General features: G+C 39.4%; 1 protein-coding gene across 2 annotated transcripts; it reads right to left on the bottom strand.

Annotated features, from left to right (window-relative positions):
* Positions 1-649: 649 nt before the first annotated feature.
* ICT1_1 (Peptidyl-tRNA hydrolase ict1, mitochondrial) lies at positions 650-12715 on the bottom strand. 2 transcript variants are annotated; one of them, XM_051217306.1, is made up of 7 exons: positions 12586-12711; positions 10832-10985; positions 10741-10774; positions 10633-10692; positions 4692-4774; positions 4467-4642; positions 650-941 (listed from the first exon to the last, which is right to left on the bottom strand). In XM_051217306.1, the coding sequence occupies exons 2-7, from the start codon at positions 10979-10981 to the stop codon at positions 845-847; spliced, it is 600 nt and encodes a 199-aa protein (XP_051064694.1). In that variant the 5' UTR covers positions 10982-10985; positions 12586-12711; the 3' UTR covers positions 650-844. The 2 variants fall into 2 exon arrangements, with proteins under 2 accessions (XP_051064694.1, XP_051064693.1); XM_051217307.1 differs by lacking the exon at positions 650-941 and adding an exon at positions 4297-4432 and having other exon boundaries at positions 12586-12715.
* Between the last annotated feature and the right edge of the window lie 2112 nt (positions 12716-14827).

Below are 14827 nucleotides of genomic sequence, written 5' to 3'. Positions count from 1 at the left end.
GTCACTCAATGTCTCTAACTAGAGTCCAGTTATCGCAAGCTGATAATGCTGAACTGATTACCATACGTAATAAAACAATGAATAGGGTCTCTCCTAAATATCAAAATAAAGAAACAACTAGACCAAACAACAATACCTATTGTTATATAGACACTTAAACTAGAAACCAAACAAAAACTTTATACGTGGTAATGAGCTTGATTTACAAACAACACAACTTCGTCACATAACTAGTTGGATATAATTCCTTAGTGCTACTCAAGAATTGATTACAAAATAAAAACAACTCGAGAGGAAAGTTGGAAAATCCATAAACTCAAGATGACTTTCCGTGAGTTGCGATTAATGGAATTCAATAAATCGGATTCAAGACAATTAAACACCAAATTAACCGAATCTATATGTTATCTCACACAATGGTGAAGTATTAACTCAGTGGTTGAAGTGTTCGCACTCAATTTACGAAGTCGCAAATTTAAACCTCATCTATTCATCTATTCCAGTTTAGGCAACTGATCAGTACAAGTCACTAACCCTCACACTTACAGTGTAGCGCTAAAGCCAAGTACACAAACCTGTACATGAGGTAGATAAAATGATCACACACAGTCATGTTATTGCAAGAAAAATATCTAAAAATGCATTTCCCTGTGGTTTTCCTTAAAGTTTTAATGTTGAAATATAAGTTAAATTTATATATACAACAAGCAAACTAATAAAAAAGCAAAAAATTCAATAATTATATGGCATACTACTTATTTATTTTTACAGTAACACATATAAGGGATAGTATTAATAATAACAATTGTGATATTTACACTTCCATAGAAAACTAAAAAACGGATCAAAATAAATCAGTGTGATAATGATCTTGTCGTAATTGTTTTGTATATGATTTCTCTTTCTTTTTACGTAATCTTTCTTCGTTGGCTTTCACTTTTCTGTTTCCGATTTGCAGGTGAAGAAAAAAGAGAAAATACATCAAAGAAAAATTTGTCAGAATTATGTTTATAAAACTGTTAAGATAAAACAATGACATACAATATAGACCAATAAATAGTTTTAGACGGTAAGTTAGTTTGATATTAATTTGTTGGAGGTAGTATGTAGGAAATCCAACTCGTCCTTTGTTTTGTGCTAGTTAACACCTATAATTTTGGTATAATTGGGGTTAGCCATGGAATTTGAACGCATTTCACAGTCAGAAATGTTACACACTTAGTTATTCGAAACATGATTAACCGCCTGCAGGAGTGGAATACTTACATTGATTTGTGCTGCTTGATGTAGCTAAAACACCACTGAGAGAACTAGTTTCCTGAAAACTGCAGGTACACTTTTTTGGTGTGCGTTGAATAGCACAAACTTAGGTTCAGGGTTCCCACTGCAATACTGTGAGCCATATAACATCTAAATATAATGTACACGATAGAAAATCACTTAAAATAGTCGAGACATTGCAATTCAACCGATAGAATTCAATAACCATTAAAGGAATATACAAAAATGTCATCGGAGACTACTCAGTTATCAACTGATTATATATATATATATATATATGCACATATTAGTTTGTTTGGTTCTGTGAAAATGGTCGAATCGGTCCTGACGGTCAAATAATAAAATATTACAGAGCAGGCTTATAACTATAAAAGCAAACAAGCCAGAAGTGAGGATTTACATCTTTCTACCACTATTGTCAATACTAACCGGTGTGTTCAGTTTTAAATACAATCTTCATATTAATAGGTATAATCAATATACGAAAGTCGGAAGTATGCATTTAGACAAAGTCAGTATACACAAACTAGACCTATAGTTAACAAAGACAAGGTGAAGATAACTAATTTATTATCTAATGCATGCATACATACCATACATTAAATACTCCATTTACAAATCTTCCATCAATTGTTCGTTACATTCTACATGATTCTTCTACTTCACAATTCCTTTCTGTTCCCTTTTTTTGTTTTCTTCAGTTCAATTTTTTTCAACTTTCTTTCGGCAAGCCTTCCACTTGTGATAGATGTTACATACTACATATATCTGTCAGTATAAGTAGCATGCACCACACTCATCTCCCCTTTTAATAAGCTGTTCCTGCTGTCGTTTCCAAAGTTGTACCGCTCTTTTCTTTGTCGGTGTTCGTGACGCTCCTACATGATGCCACTGAAATCATCTCTGTACTTGACTGTCATTTCCGCGCTTCTGATGGTCTCCTTTCCGTGAAAATGTACGGTCCTCCCTACTTCAGGATCAGCCTCCCTGATCCTGGTCCGCTTCTATGGTGTATTTCCGTTCTTTACATTTAACCATGTCGCCCGCTGCAAAAAACTTCCACTTCTTTTTCTGCTGTTCCTCCTTCTTTGTGTTTGATATTTGCTTCCTTTTCATGTTCCTTATTGCCTCCTTCCTCTCTTTTCTTGACCTCGTTGCCGTTCACTTCTGTTGTTGTGACCAGGTTTTATTATGTATTGAAAGTCGCGGCTGACTAGCACACAACAGCAGGGAGAGGTGACTTCTTGGTTGTTCCTCATATGGAGGCACGATGAGCCAGCAATATCAATGGTAATTCTGTCTCCCAATTCCCTCCTTTAGAAGCTAACCATTCCTTTAATGTCCGGGTATTTCTTTCTGTAAGTCCGTCCTTCTACGGGGGGTACAGTGTGAATCGTGTCCTCTTGATGCTAAACTGCCCTAGAAAAGCTTTAAACCTCATCACTTTCAAAACAGGGAACCTGGTCGGTTAATATCGCCTTCAGTAATCCGTGACCCGCCACAATGTACCGGACTACTACTCCGGTCATTGTTCGTGCCCGCTAGTCTGCGATAAGCATGGTGTTTACCCAACGTGTAGCGATGTCCTTTATGGTTAGAATTTCCTCTGGCAGTGGTTTTATTTTTCCGTTTCCCACTTTATGCCCTAACAAAGTGACGCTACTTTTCACTGTATGCGACTTGTTTTTATTAATTCGTAGTCCGAATCCTTCAATTCACTTTATGACCGCTTCCACATGCTTTACGTGGTCTGTACGGCTGTACACAACTACATCGTCGCCATACACCTCGACGTTATCTAGATCCCTGAATAGCAGCGTAATTAATCTTCTGAACGCAATCAGTGCACCTGCCAACCCAAAAGACATTCGCCTACACAAATAATGCTTATCACAAACGGTAAATGTCTTTTTTCGATCGCTCTCTTTTGTAGGTAGTGGCCATTAACCTGACCGCAAATCCAGCAATGTAAACACTGTAGCATTCTGTAACCGGTCTAATGTTTCCGCTATTATTGGCATTGCACACAATTTCAGTTCTGTTATGTTATTCAGTTCCCTAAAGTCGACACAGGATCTGTACTTCCCATTTGGTTCCCTTATAAAGAAGACTGGCGAGCTGTACGGTCTGTCCGCTTCTTGTTATACCTTCATTTAAAATCTCCTGGATTTGTCGATTTACCTCAGCCTTCAAATGCACGGGAACACGATATGTTGCGAATATAGTTACTCAATCGTCTTTTATCAAAAATCCATGCTTCATTTGGTCATAAAGTCCGTACGGCCCTCCGTCTCCCGTGAACAGTCTCGTATATTTTGTGAGCAACTCATTAACTTTGTTGTTACTTACATCTCAACCACTTCGCTACTTTCATGCATTAGGAATGAATCGTAGTTTGTGACCACCTTCCTGATTCTTAACTTTTACGATACTGTTAGACAATCCCAAAACCCTATGGTGTGGACAGATAATGTACATGGCTTAAGTCTTTTACATTGCCCTTCGCCTATCATCGATACTGCTGCCCTTGTATCAATCAGATACACTAAATCTCGTTTATTTATGCTTACTCTAGCATAGACTGCCCCTCTATCGACTAGTGCAACAACCCCTCGATTTCATTGTGTAGAAAGAACACAAATTATATCGTCTAAAATCTCTGAGTTTTCGTCTTTTTTGACAGTTTTTCTTCCAACGCCCAGTTCCTCAACAAGCGTAACATTTATCATTCCTGTTATTATTCACTTGTATTTTGGCAATCTCATGCTTCAGCTCCTCTATTTTCTTGATACTGCTTATCTCTTGACTTCCGCACCCCATCGGAGTTATTGTTTAGGTCATCGACTGTCTGGTCATTGATATCCATGAGTTGTGCAGCGCTTACCAATTTCAGCTGTTAGGAAATGGCAGCAGGCACGCTCTCGATGAATTGCGATGCCAAAAGCTGTGCAACAGACTCAAACTACCTCGGCCATGGAATCTTCACTGAATGTCTTATCATATAGAATAAAAAATAACGACGTTGACATTATTTTTACTTATCAAACAAACACATTACGACTATTTTGGTGCTTTGTTTTCTAAACTCGACGGTATATTCGACTAAGCCATACATTTCAGAAAGAAAACCGCCAAAATTTTCAACCATAAGCTACCAATATTCTACATCATCTTAAAGCACTCACCGAGATTGAATTGCTTCCAAAGTTTCAGGACTTGGTTCAGGTTTATTTAATGAGTTAACACATTCCCTGATTATACGACGAATTCGTTCTAAACAATCAGCTTGATTTAATATTTGTTTCCTAGTATGATCCGATGTAATAATAAAGTAATTCTCTTTATTAATTCGATTAGCCTCCTAAAAATTGTGGAAACAAATTAACAAATATAGGCAATAAAAGAAATACCCTTTCCATAAATAGTTGTTTAACTTGATCTGGTATCCATGACGCTGATGGAACATGAAAACGTATCTCCACTTTCGTTTTATCTAAAAAACATCACAGAGAAATAGGGATAATATAATCTGACCAGTCAGTCAAAAGTTATATAGAGCCTGGCCATGTATACAAGTCGGTCTAGGCTGCCACACCATATTAACACACTAACATAAAAATATCACGATTAATCCCAAAGTACTAGAAGTAGCAACATTATTACTGGTAGTATGAAGCATTAGGCATACAGAATATGAGTCGAAAAAATGAAATCATGCAATAAACAGTAAAAGATAATGTTAAAACCCGGAATCTATGAGGAAGAGAGAGAGTGAACGTATCTACACCATTGGGACTGATTCTAAATCATATCATTCAACATCTTGAATCAATGATAAGGATTAATTTGCGGACCCTAATCATGTAGCTTGCACTTATCAACACAGTTTGATTATACTTCCTTAAAAAGCTTGGACCAGGTTGTCAGGAGAAACGTTGGATTCATTCGTTGAGATTTTACAGATACATTCTTCCGCCTTAATGTATTACATCGACTTGGCGCCCAAATACTGCGAAACTATTCGATCAAATCTAGGTGGAAGTTCTTATTCAGTCAGTCAGCTCCAACGTAGGACCAGGCACATATACGCATCGGTTCAAGTTGCCATGCCTCATTAGCACAACAACATAAACACCAAATTCGTAGAAGTGGTTAATTCAGCAGGTAAGGACGTAGTACAGAAAGAAAGATATAAAGCGATTTTAATCTCTTAGTTTAAGGGAAGACAGAGAGTGTATACAACTACACCATTGTGATTGATTCTGAGTCATGTCACACACAGTCTCCAACCATTGGTTACCATAGTCACACGGACACCAGCCAAGTAGTCTGCATCTACCAACATGACACAGACCAGAAGTTAGTGACTTCAAGCACTGATGTCACGTTTTGGTTTGGCCGCCCCTAACTTTCTTCCAACCACCCCCTACACCAGTAAGCATTGCGCGTCGTGGTAATCGGTGTTCAGGCATACACAACACGTGGCCCAACCATCTCAGTCGATGAAGATCCACAACCTCATCAACTGATTTACCATCATTCCCTAATACTCTGCACCTAACCTCACTACTACTTACCCGGTGATCCCAGCAGATGCGAGCAATATATCTAAGGCACCTGTGGTCCAAGATTAGTAGCTTACGAATATCTTCTACTCTTAATGGCCACGTTGCGCAGCCGTAAAGTTAAACACAACGCGAACTGCCGCGCAGTATACTCGTCCTTTAATTGACAGACGGATATCTCGCCTTCGCCATAGGTGACGTAAGTTGGCAAAAGCCAAACGAGCTTTTCGAGTCCGTGCTGAGATTTCGTCAGACACCAACCCATTAGGGCTGATCACACTTCCAATATAAGTGTTGTCAACGCGGTCAACTAATTCACTCCCTATCCTTAGTTCAGGTGTTGACGCAGACCAGCCCTGAAGCAACAACTTGCATTTAGAGGGAGAGAAGCGCATTCCAAACATTCTGGCATTGTTGCTTAGTGCTACCAAAGGACTCTGCATTTTATTAGCGTCTTCACCAAACAGGACTATGTCATCTGCGCATTCTAAGTCGATAAGTGGACCTCCTGGAAGGAGATCAATACCCGAGGATTCAGTCGACGAAAATGTTATTTCCATCAGTAGGTCTATGATGAAGTTAAACAAAAATGGAGAAAGATGACAGCCTTGATGGACACCACTTGAGGTTGCAAAAGTAGATGACAGTTCGCTGTAAGCTCTCATTCGACTAGTAGTGTTCGAGTGAAAAGCCCTCACAAGTTTTATGTATTTCTGAGGTACGCCTTTCGATGACAGACACTGCCACAGAACCTCGCGGTCTGCCGAGTCAAATGCTGCTTTTAAGTCGAGAAAGACCACCATTGTCGGACACCGATAAGTATGCCTATGTTCTAGAACCTGACGAATGGTGAGTATGTGGTCGATGCAGCCACGACCAGGTCTGAAGCCAGCTTGATTCTCTCGTGTTCGCAGTTCACGAGTCTTAGTTAGGCGTCCGATAATTATTGATGCTAGTGTTTTAGATGTTATATTAGTCAAACTAATCCCTTTATGGTTATCACAGGATGATTTTGATCCTTTCTTATATATCGGGACGATAAGTTATTGCCACCAGTCAGATGGGATCACGTCCAACTCCCAGATTTCAGCCGAAATATTGGTCGACCTAATCGCTAAAATTGGACCACCATCCTTAAAGACTTCTGCAGTTAACCCATCTGGACCAGCTGCCCTTCCTCGTTTCAGAGTCAGTCAGTCAGTCAGTTCAGTCAGTAACAACGTAGAACTTCGTACGTACGTACATCAGTTCGAGTTGCCACACCACATTAGCACACAGATGTAGTGGTCGATTCAAATCCCGTAGTGGTAGAGGTAATAAGAGTATAAGCAGTAATCAGGAAAATTAGTGTTTGGAGATGTTATTTAAAGAGTATAATACAATGATCTATAACTTCAGCTAGAGTCGAGGGACCTACTTCAATGTTTTATTCACGCTGTCCGGGAATGGTGTGGTTGTAGAGTAGCTGAAGGACAGCTGAACTGCTCCTTAAAATGTTCCGCCCATCGTTCTAAACGTCTGGACTAGAAGCAGATAAAAGTGTCGTCTTTTTCCGAAATAGTCTCACTTACACTTGACTTTTTAGTTCATTTGTTTTATTAGTCTGTAGAGTTGTTTTGCGTTACCTATAGTCGCCGCCTTTTCCATCTATTTTGATTTCGTTGCCCACCACTGCTCACAGTCGTTCCTTAGACATTTGCTTAACCTAGACCTGATTTATTTTCACTCTCCATCGGAAGTTCTTATATGTTCTTTAAAAAGTTCTGCCCATCTGAACAATCTCCTAGATTTAGAGTGATTTACTTATCTTATTTGAACACATAAAAATTGGTACAAGGGGGCACCAAATGCACATGCGCCACAGAATAATAATAAAGATGTGAAGAGATAATGTAAAATGAGTATAATAAAAGAACAACAACAACAAACAGAAATCAGTGTATAAGAGTGGAATAATAATAATATCAGTGAGAAAAACAGTTCAGTTGGTAAAAATACAACCAGGAAGAATTCTTTCAGTTAAAGAAGTTACGTTCACTTTTATGAAGTAATAGAAAGTTATGGCAGGATTGCCACTGGCTTCTATTCTGAGCCATAGATGATAACATCTCTAGCAACTATGTTGCAACATTTCTAGGACCCTAACCAGAGAGTATTGAAAGTCCAACAGAAGAAACTCCTATACCGCCTTCTTTCATACCACGACACCATGTCACACACTAACTACCTCTCCGCTTTTTTCTAACAGTCCCAGCGGTGGCAAACAATGCACGACGTGGAATACTCTGGGACGACATAAGTAAAATATGTACAAGCCACCAAAGTCGACATTTCAAGATAGTGAAACCAATTGAATTATCGTGCTGTGTCCGAACACACGATGCCGAAAATCTTCATTACTAACGTGATATTGCCACTAGATGTCAGTAATCCTTCGAAGACAACAACGATAAAACACAGAGTCATCTAGCATCCTCAACTTGGAGAGGCCAGGTTTCACAAGCATAGAGCAAAACTGCTCCCACCGACACGTTGTAAATCCGACCTTTGACAGCCATACTAACATCACGGTAACAAAGAGGACCCAGATTGGAATAAACCGCTCTGGCTTTGACTATACTTGAATTGGTCTCAGCACTGACGTCACCGAGAGCACTTATGAAGCTATCCAGATATACAAAATTCTCGACTACTATCTGTTCACTATCCAGGATGAGTGCAGGATCAGGGTCCTGCCGGTCTTGTAGATGTACTTTGCGCTTCGAAGGTGCGAATCGCATACCATACCTACGGAAACTAATTACCAGCTGATTAAGTGCGGATTGTATTACATGTGCATCATCACATAGTAAGGCAATATCATCCGCATGCTCAAGGTCGAGACGTCTTTCTCCAGGCAACAGGTAATAATATATTTCTACTAGGACAGGCACATGCCATTTTTATAGGCATTATCTAGTCTTATCGCCCCTCAACCGACCTGTCTGGCATGGTAGAACCTTGAGGAACAATTGTTTCAGCCAGTATAGGCCGATTGGTTCATCACGATAAGCAAGCCCGACCACCACGCCAAGGTAGCAGCAACGGTAAACTTGACCTTCGTCTCCAACTACAACGAATCAAAGCCGTTATTTTACTGTTGTGGCGGTAAATAAAACATATTTTACTAATTGTTATATAACTAGGCAACGTTTACTGATAGTCTGATAAGTCGCCCTAGGTCATCAGTACATTATACTTCAACCAGTAAGAATAAGGCGTAAACTAATCAAGAGTATCGAAAAGGAAAAGAAAACACAAATTTCGAAGTTAAGCTTGTGACAAATGTTAATGCATTTTTAAAAATGCATCTACACTGTAATAGAGTAATAGAAGTAACTTGTAGCAATTCGCAACACGACAAGGGTCTACTGTAGCGGCGTCCAAACCGAGGCAGACGGTTTCCTTAGGGAACCACTACCCGAGTCTTTGACCTGAATGTCTTATCCATAAGGCAGTGCACGAACTTTAGATCCAGTCCCATGGTATCCGATGGCCCACAATTGGTTCATACGCCTTTTTTTCCTTAGGATGTGCACCATTGGTTTGGAATCATGGTTTTCCAACTCCTCTAGGTAGATCCTCCATACCTATCAAACGGGTCAAAGCGTCGGACATTCACTTTTCGTCCTCTCAATTTCGTAAACAACACCCCAGCCGAGAGAAGGCACTGAGTAGGGTTTCCGGGTCAGTGTCTGTTTACGCGTGCCCATGTGAGAGCATTTGGAGATGGAGAGCAGACTATCCCCACCTTCAGCCATACCAGAACACTCAGGGGTGGTTGGTATTCCCATCTTTCTCAGAGTCTCACTAACAACTGGATTCTTAATACCCGTTTCCTTGATAAGTCTGAACAGTTGTCTATTGTTACGTAACATTGCTATCTTTTCCATCTCTACCGCTTTCGCTACCTACCACTGTTCATGATCATTACGTAGGCTCTTTACCAAAATATATTTAAGTTGATTTCGCCCCTCGTGTTGTGAGCCAGATAGTGTGAGTTCCCGAGCATCTACCAGTTGAGAAAACGCCATTGAATTCCACTGATTTCTCTCAACCTTTTAGCTTAAGTTTTTTTGGTACATATCACTGCTGTTTTTACAGCTTTTTGATTATTTAGCCAACCTCATGCTGAATATCACTTTCATGGTTGACAGATTGCTTCTCTAGTTGTTCATGAAATACACACTCTTGACTTTCTTATCAGTAATTTGAACTCAAAGATGTTTTGTTGCTGTGGCTTTTTACATCCAGTAGGACGCAACAAATGCGTGCACATACTAAACCATGATCTGAGTCTAAACATGTGCTTCATAATGAGCGATAGCTTCCTATCGAGCCTGTGAAACGATGACTGCTAGCAATGTGGTCTATTTAAGTTCATCATTGAGTCGATTGTGGGAGTCACCACGTGAGACGATGTTTTATCTTGCGCTGGGGTAGGGGTGGTCTGAGTAATCTGGGAGCGTGACCACCGAGTCTAAGTGGAAACTATCTGAAGCCGAACACGCACGGTCTTTTGGTGAGAATTTCGCGTGTTAGCTCTGCACTTTAAAAGGCCTTACAACCAGGAACTGACGTCCGTTGGACAAGGTGAAGTGTGACATTCTTAGAGTCAACCGTTTCTAACTCCTTTCTAGGGGTGTTGCCAACTTTTATTATTTCAATGATGCTGATGTCACGTAGAATAAACTCATAACACAAGATTGATATAAAAATTAATTTCACAAAATATAAACAAACATACTTCTATTCACATGTTGTCCTCCTGGACCACTTGAATACGCATAGGATATTTGAAGTTCGTCTAGTCAAAAAAATTATGTAGTGTTACTCAAGGGCACACAAATTATACCGATAGGGATATATCCATTGAAAACATTTTGGCTCTATGATACAAGACAATTACAAAATGATAAGCACTAAACATAAATCAATGAACGTACAATACTTGGTTCTGTAGGTTTCTTGAAAACAGCGTTAGGATCAGAATTTGGATAAAGATTGACTGGATTTTGTGCACTTTCAAAGGAACTCAAACATCGAACTGATGGGCGAGAGATGCAAAATAACAGAAACTTTCCAGTACGAATCATTAGGCTACAAAAAAAAACCAATATCTCAACTTTTATTTTATTTGAAGCTAATAAAAAATGTCTCAAATAAATACAAATAATAATGACACTAATAAAACTCCATTATATTGAATAATTCTTAAACTAGTGCCTTACGCCATTCTTGTTTAGTTGTAATCAATAAAGAATCTGATAAAAATATGCACGGGAAAGATTTTCTACACCGCAACAGCTTAGAGATTACAGCAATGTTAATAGTAGTAAGAACGACCGATCATAGAGTATACACTTCGAAGAAAAATGATATTAGGGATAGAATGACTTAATCGGTTTCTTTTATAATCCGTCAACGGAAAAAAACCTTGTGAAACTGTATGACATCGAGGCGCAAGGGCATTTCCACATGTGACAAATTACAAAAGCGTCATCGAAGAAAAAAAGGACATGTATGCACTAATTTGAGATGATAACTATTCTCTACTGTTCTACAGGTACAATGTCCAGTGTTAACGAACATAACCGTAGGTAAAACTTCACGTAGATAGTTGCTTAGAAAAACAATAGCAGTTAGGTATCGTTTCAATTTTTTGTGTTAATTAAAATTTCAGAATTCACAAGAAGATTACTTTTCTTCTCAATGGTCTAACAGGCGTTATAAAAGGAGATAACCAGTGGGATATTTTTCATGCTCAACCTCGTTTTTAATAAACATTTCTTTAAAACATGAGTTTATTTTCTAACTTGCATGGGGAACTCTTTGAGTGAATGTTGAGGAAGCCTGTTTGGTTTTAAATGCGTTTGTAATTAACTACACGTGTCTAGTTCATAACACATAATCTGTTCTTTCTTTTGTAGATCTTTTCGAATTACAATATGACTTGGCAAATATAATTAAAATACATAACAATCGATGCTCTAGCATTTGTCAACTACTGATAATGTTGTACAATATGAAATTCTTTTCTTGTCAATAAATTTATTCAGATATGTACCCCTTTTTTAACGTCGATTGCACTTGTCGTGTGGCGTTATGGAAATAAATGCGAACACAGGAGACGTTTGGGATTAAGCCAAAATTGCGTTAAAAATTGGAGCAAAATTAGGTAAACCGTCGTGCACTAAGGCGAACAGTAGATGATTTGGCGTGTAGACAATTAGGCGTGTGTTTAGGAGAAAAGCAGATTATTCGGCGGGTTTATAGGCGAAAATAAGACAAATTATCGTGTATTTCGCCGGAAAGTAAACAAGTTAGCGTGTATTTGGGTGAAAAGTAAAGTCCTGCGACATTTAAAATACAGAGGCATAAAGTGGAAAATATGCATTATCTCTCCTGATAGGCGAAAAAGCAGACATTAAGGCGCGTTCCCCCATTATTTTAGAACCTATTTTCCTCTTCATTTCCCCTTTGTTAGCCTTTATCTTCCCTTTACTGGTTACTTGGGTAGGACAAAATGCGTCCGTAGTTCGAAAAAATTTTCATCTTATATAAAATGAAAATACAAAATTGATATATTAGTATATATAACTATACATATATTAAATCATATATGAATTAATCAACAAAACGAAATTCGAAAGCTTAACTAACTTAAGATACCTCATTTTAATCATAAAGAATCATTTACCTTATGCAGAAATTTTGGTACAGCTAGGTAATCTGTTCAGGTAACGACCTGAAATAAACCCAACTCCGGTTTGTAATCTTGGCAGTCAGCGACCACCTTCCGAACAACCCGCCATCCAGGTTTCAGATTCAGATTTGTGTAGTAAGGACAGAAGGCCTACGGCCTATGTTATTTCTTTTCTAGTATGCTTCTGTGAGTGTCCAGTCTTCTCTTGAAAGAGTCAATTGAAAGTGCGGACACCACCGCTTCAGGCACCAGGTTCCAAGTATTGATGACTCGGTGTGAAAACCTGTATGCCACGGGTATTTTGTTCGTTCTTGGCTATTCTACTCGCCTGCTATGTCCTCTGAGGTGTCCCGATCTAGTGGGAAGAAAGAGAGAGAATAAGTTAGGTCCAAAATCATTTCTCATTATTCTGTACATAGATATTAAATCTCCCCTTAGTCTGCGATAGGACAGAGTAAAGAGTTTCAGTTTTTCAAGCCGCTCGTTATATGATAAACCCCGGAGTTCCGGAATTGCACGGGTAGCTGCCCTCTGTACTTTCTCTAGTATGTCTGAGTCACCGTTTAAACAGGGGCTTGCAGCCTGAACACAGTTCTCTAACTTAGTTCTCACTAAGGATGTGTATACTGCTGTGAACATGGTAGTATCAAACTTAGTGAATGTCCTTTTCAAAGCCCAGAGGGTTATAAACACCTTAACTGCGACCCCCCGGCTATGGGCCGTCGTCTTAAGATCATTGCTCACCGTCACTCCTAGGTCCTTATGAGACCGGACTACGGGTAATGACACATACCCTATGTTGTACGTATTTACCTTTGAATCCCCCAAGTGCATGTAGACACACTTTTCCGAGTTGATAGGCATCAGCCACTCTTTAGACCAGTTTATCATATTATTTAAGTCCGCCTGAAGAGTAAATGCGTCTTTGTCATCAGTTATTACTCGCCCGATTTTTACATCGTCAGCGTATAATAACACTGGGGACTGTACTATACTTGTAAGATCATTAACGTACATTATAAAAAGTAAAGGATCTAGGACGGAACCTTGGGGTGCTCCACTAAGTACTGGTCTCCATATGGAGCACTTGGAATTTATTCTTACTTTCTGTCTACGACCTACTAGTAAATCCTTAATCCATTTTAAACGAGTTCCAGCAATACCAAGATTTTCCAACTTTTGTAGTAGTCTATTAGTTGGCACCTTTTCAAAAGCCTTACTGAAGTCTATGTGGACAACATCCACTGAGTTTCCGTTGTCTAGCGCATTAATCCAGAGCTCCCTAGCTATAAGGAGGTTCGTTGTACAGGATAGACCCTTTCTAATACCATGTTGTGCCATGTTCAGCAAGTTATTGGTTTCCATAAATGCCGTTATGGTCCGTTTGATTATTCTTTCCAGTATTTTAATCACAACATTGGTGAGGCTTACGGGTCTGTAATTCGATGGAACTTGTCGTGGACCTGTTTTATGTATGAGAGTGACGATTGCGTCCTTCCAGTCCATAGGTAACACACCTTGGTCAAGTGACATTTTGAATATCACAGTCAGTGGGGCTGCGATATATTGGGCAATATGTCTCAAGATTTTAGGGTGTAGTTCATCTGGTCCTGTTGACTTCTCCATGTTTAGGGTGCTAAGAGCCTTAAGCACATCGTTTTGGTCGAAGTCCACGGTGAGCAGCTGGTTTGTTGACTCTGTAATTGGGTATGGTTCTCTCTCTAGAGGAGGTTCCTGAGTGAAAACTGCCCCAAAGTAGTCAGCCATAACCTCAGCTTTTTCCTGATCTTCCTCTATCATTTCAGATTCACTTCCTACTTTAATTAGGTTGGGAATCCAATGATGCATCCTTGTTCTGTAGTTTATGTACGAGAATATCCTCTTGGGCTGCTTGAGTGCAGATTGTGTCAGCTGCATTTCATATTCTTTGCGCTTCCCGAATTTTAGTTATACACGTGTTTCTTACTTATCTGTAGCGTTCCATCGTACCTGCTGTGCCAAGGCGAATGGCAACATCCCAGCATTTCTTCTTTTGTCCTAGTAAACGTCGAATATCCCGCCCTATCCAGGGATGTCCGTGCTTCTTTTTCTTTGGGACAGTCCAGGGTATGTATGGTTGAGTTACCCGATTGTATAACTGCCTGAATAGAGTCCATGCCTCTTGTACTGATGCCTTTGAGTCAATTTCCCAGTTCTCAGCCGATGCTGTGGAGTTAATTGCCTGCATATCTGCCTT

The sequence above is a fragment of the Schistosoma haematobium genome, chromosome 5 (genome assembly GCF_000699445.3).
Source record: "Schistosoma haematobium chromosome 5, whole genome shotgun sequence".
Taxonomy (NCBI): Eukaryota; Metazoa; Platyhelminthes; class Trematoda; order Strigeidida; family Schistosomatidae; genus Schistosoma; species Schistosoma haematobium.
The sequence above is the reverse complement of the archived record's forward strand: the minus strand, read 5'-3'. Positions and strand labels throughout refer to the sequence as shown.

What these genes read in the sequence shown, in the direction of transcription:
- ICT1_1 (XM_051217306.1), bottom strand. Translation starts at nt 10,981, where the DNA reads ATGATTCGTACTGGAAAGTTTCTGTTATTTTGCATCTCTCGCCCATCA. An exon ending in AGGACAACATGTGAATAGAA is followed by an intron (nt 4,775 to 10,632) that starts GTATGTTTGTTT and finishes GATGTTTTTTAG; the next exon opens with ATAAAACGAAAGTGGAGATA. An exon ending in TTGGAAGCAATTCAATCTCG is followed by an intron (nt 942 to 4,466) that starts GTGAGTGCTTTA and finishes AATCGGAAACAG; the next exon opens with AAAAGTGAAAGCCAACGAAG.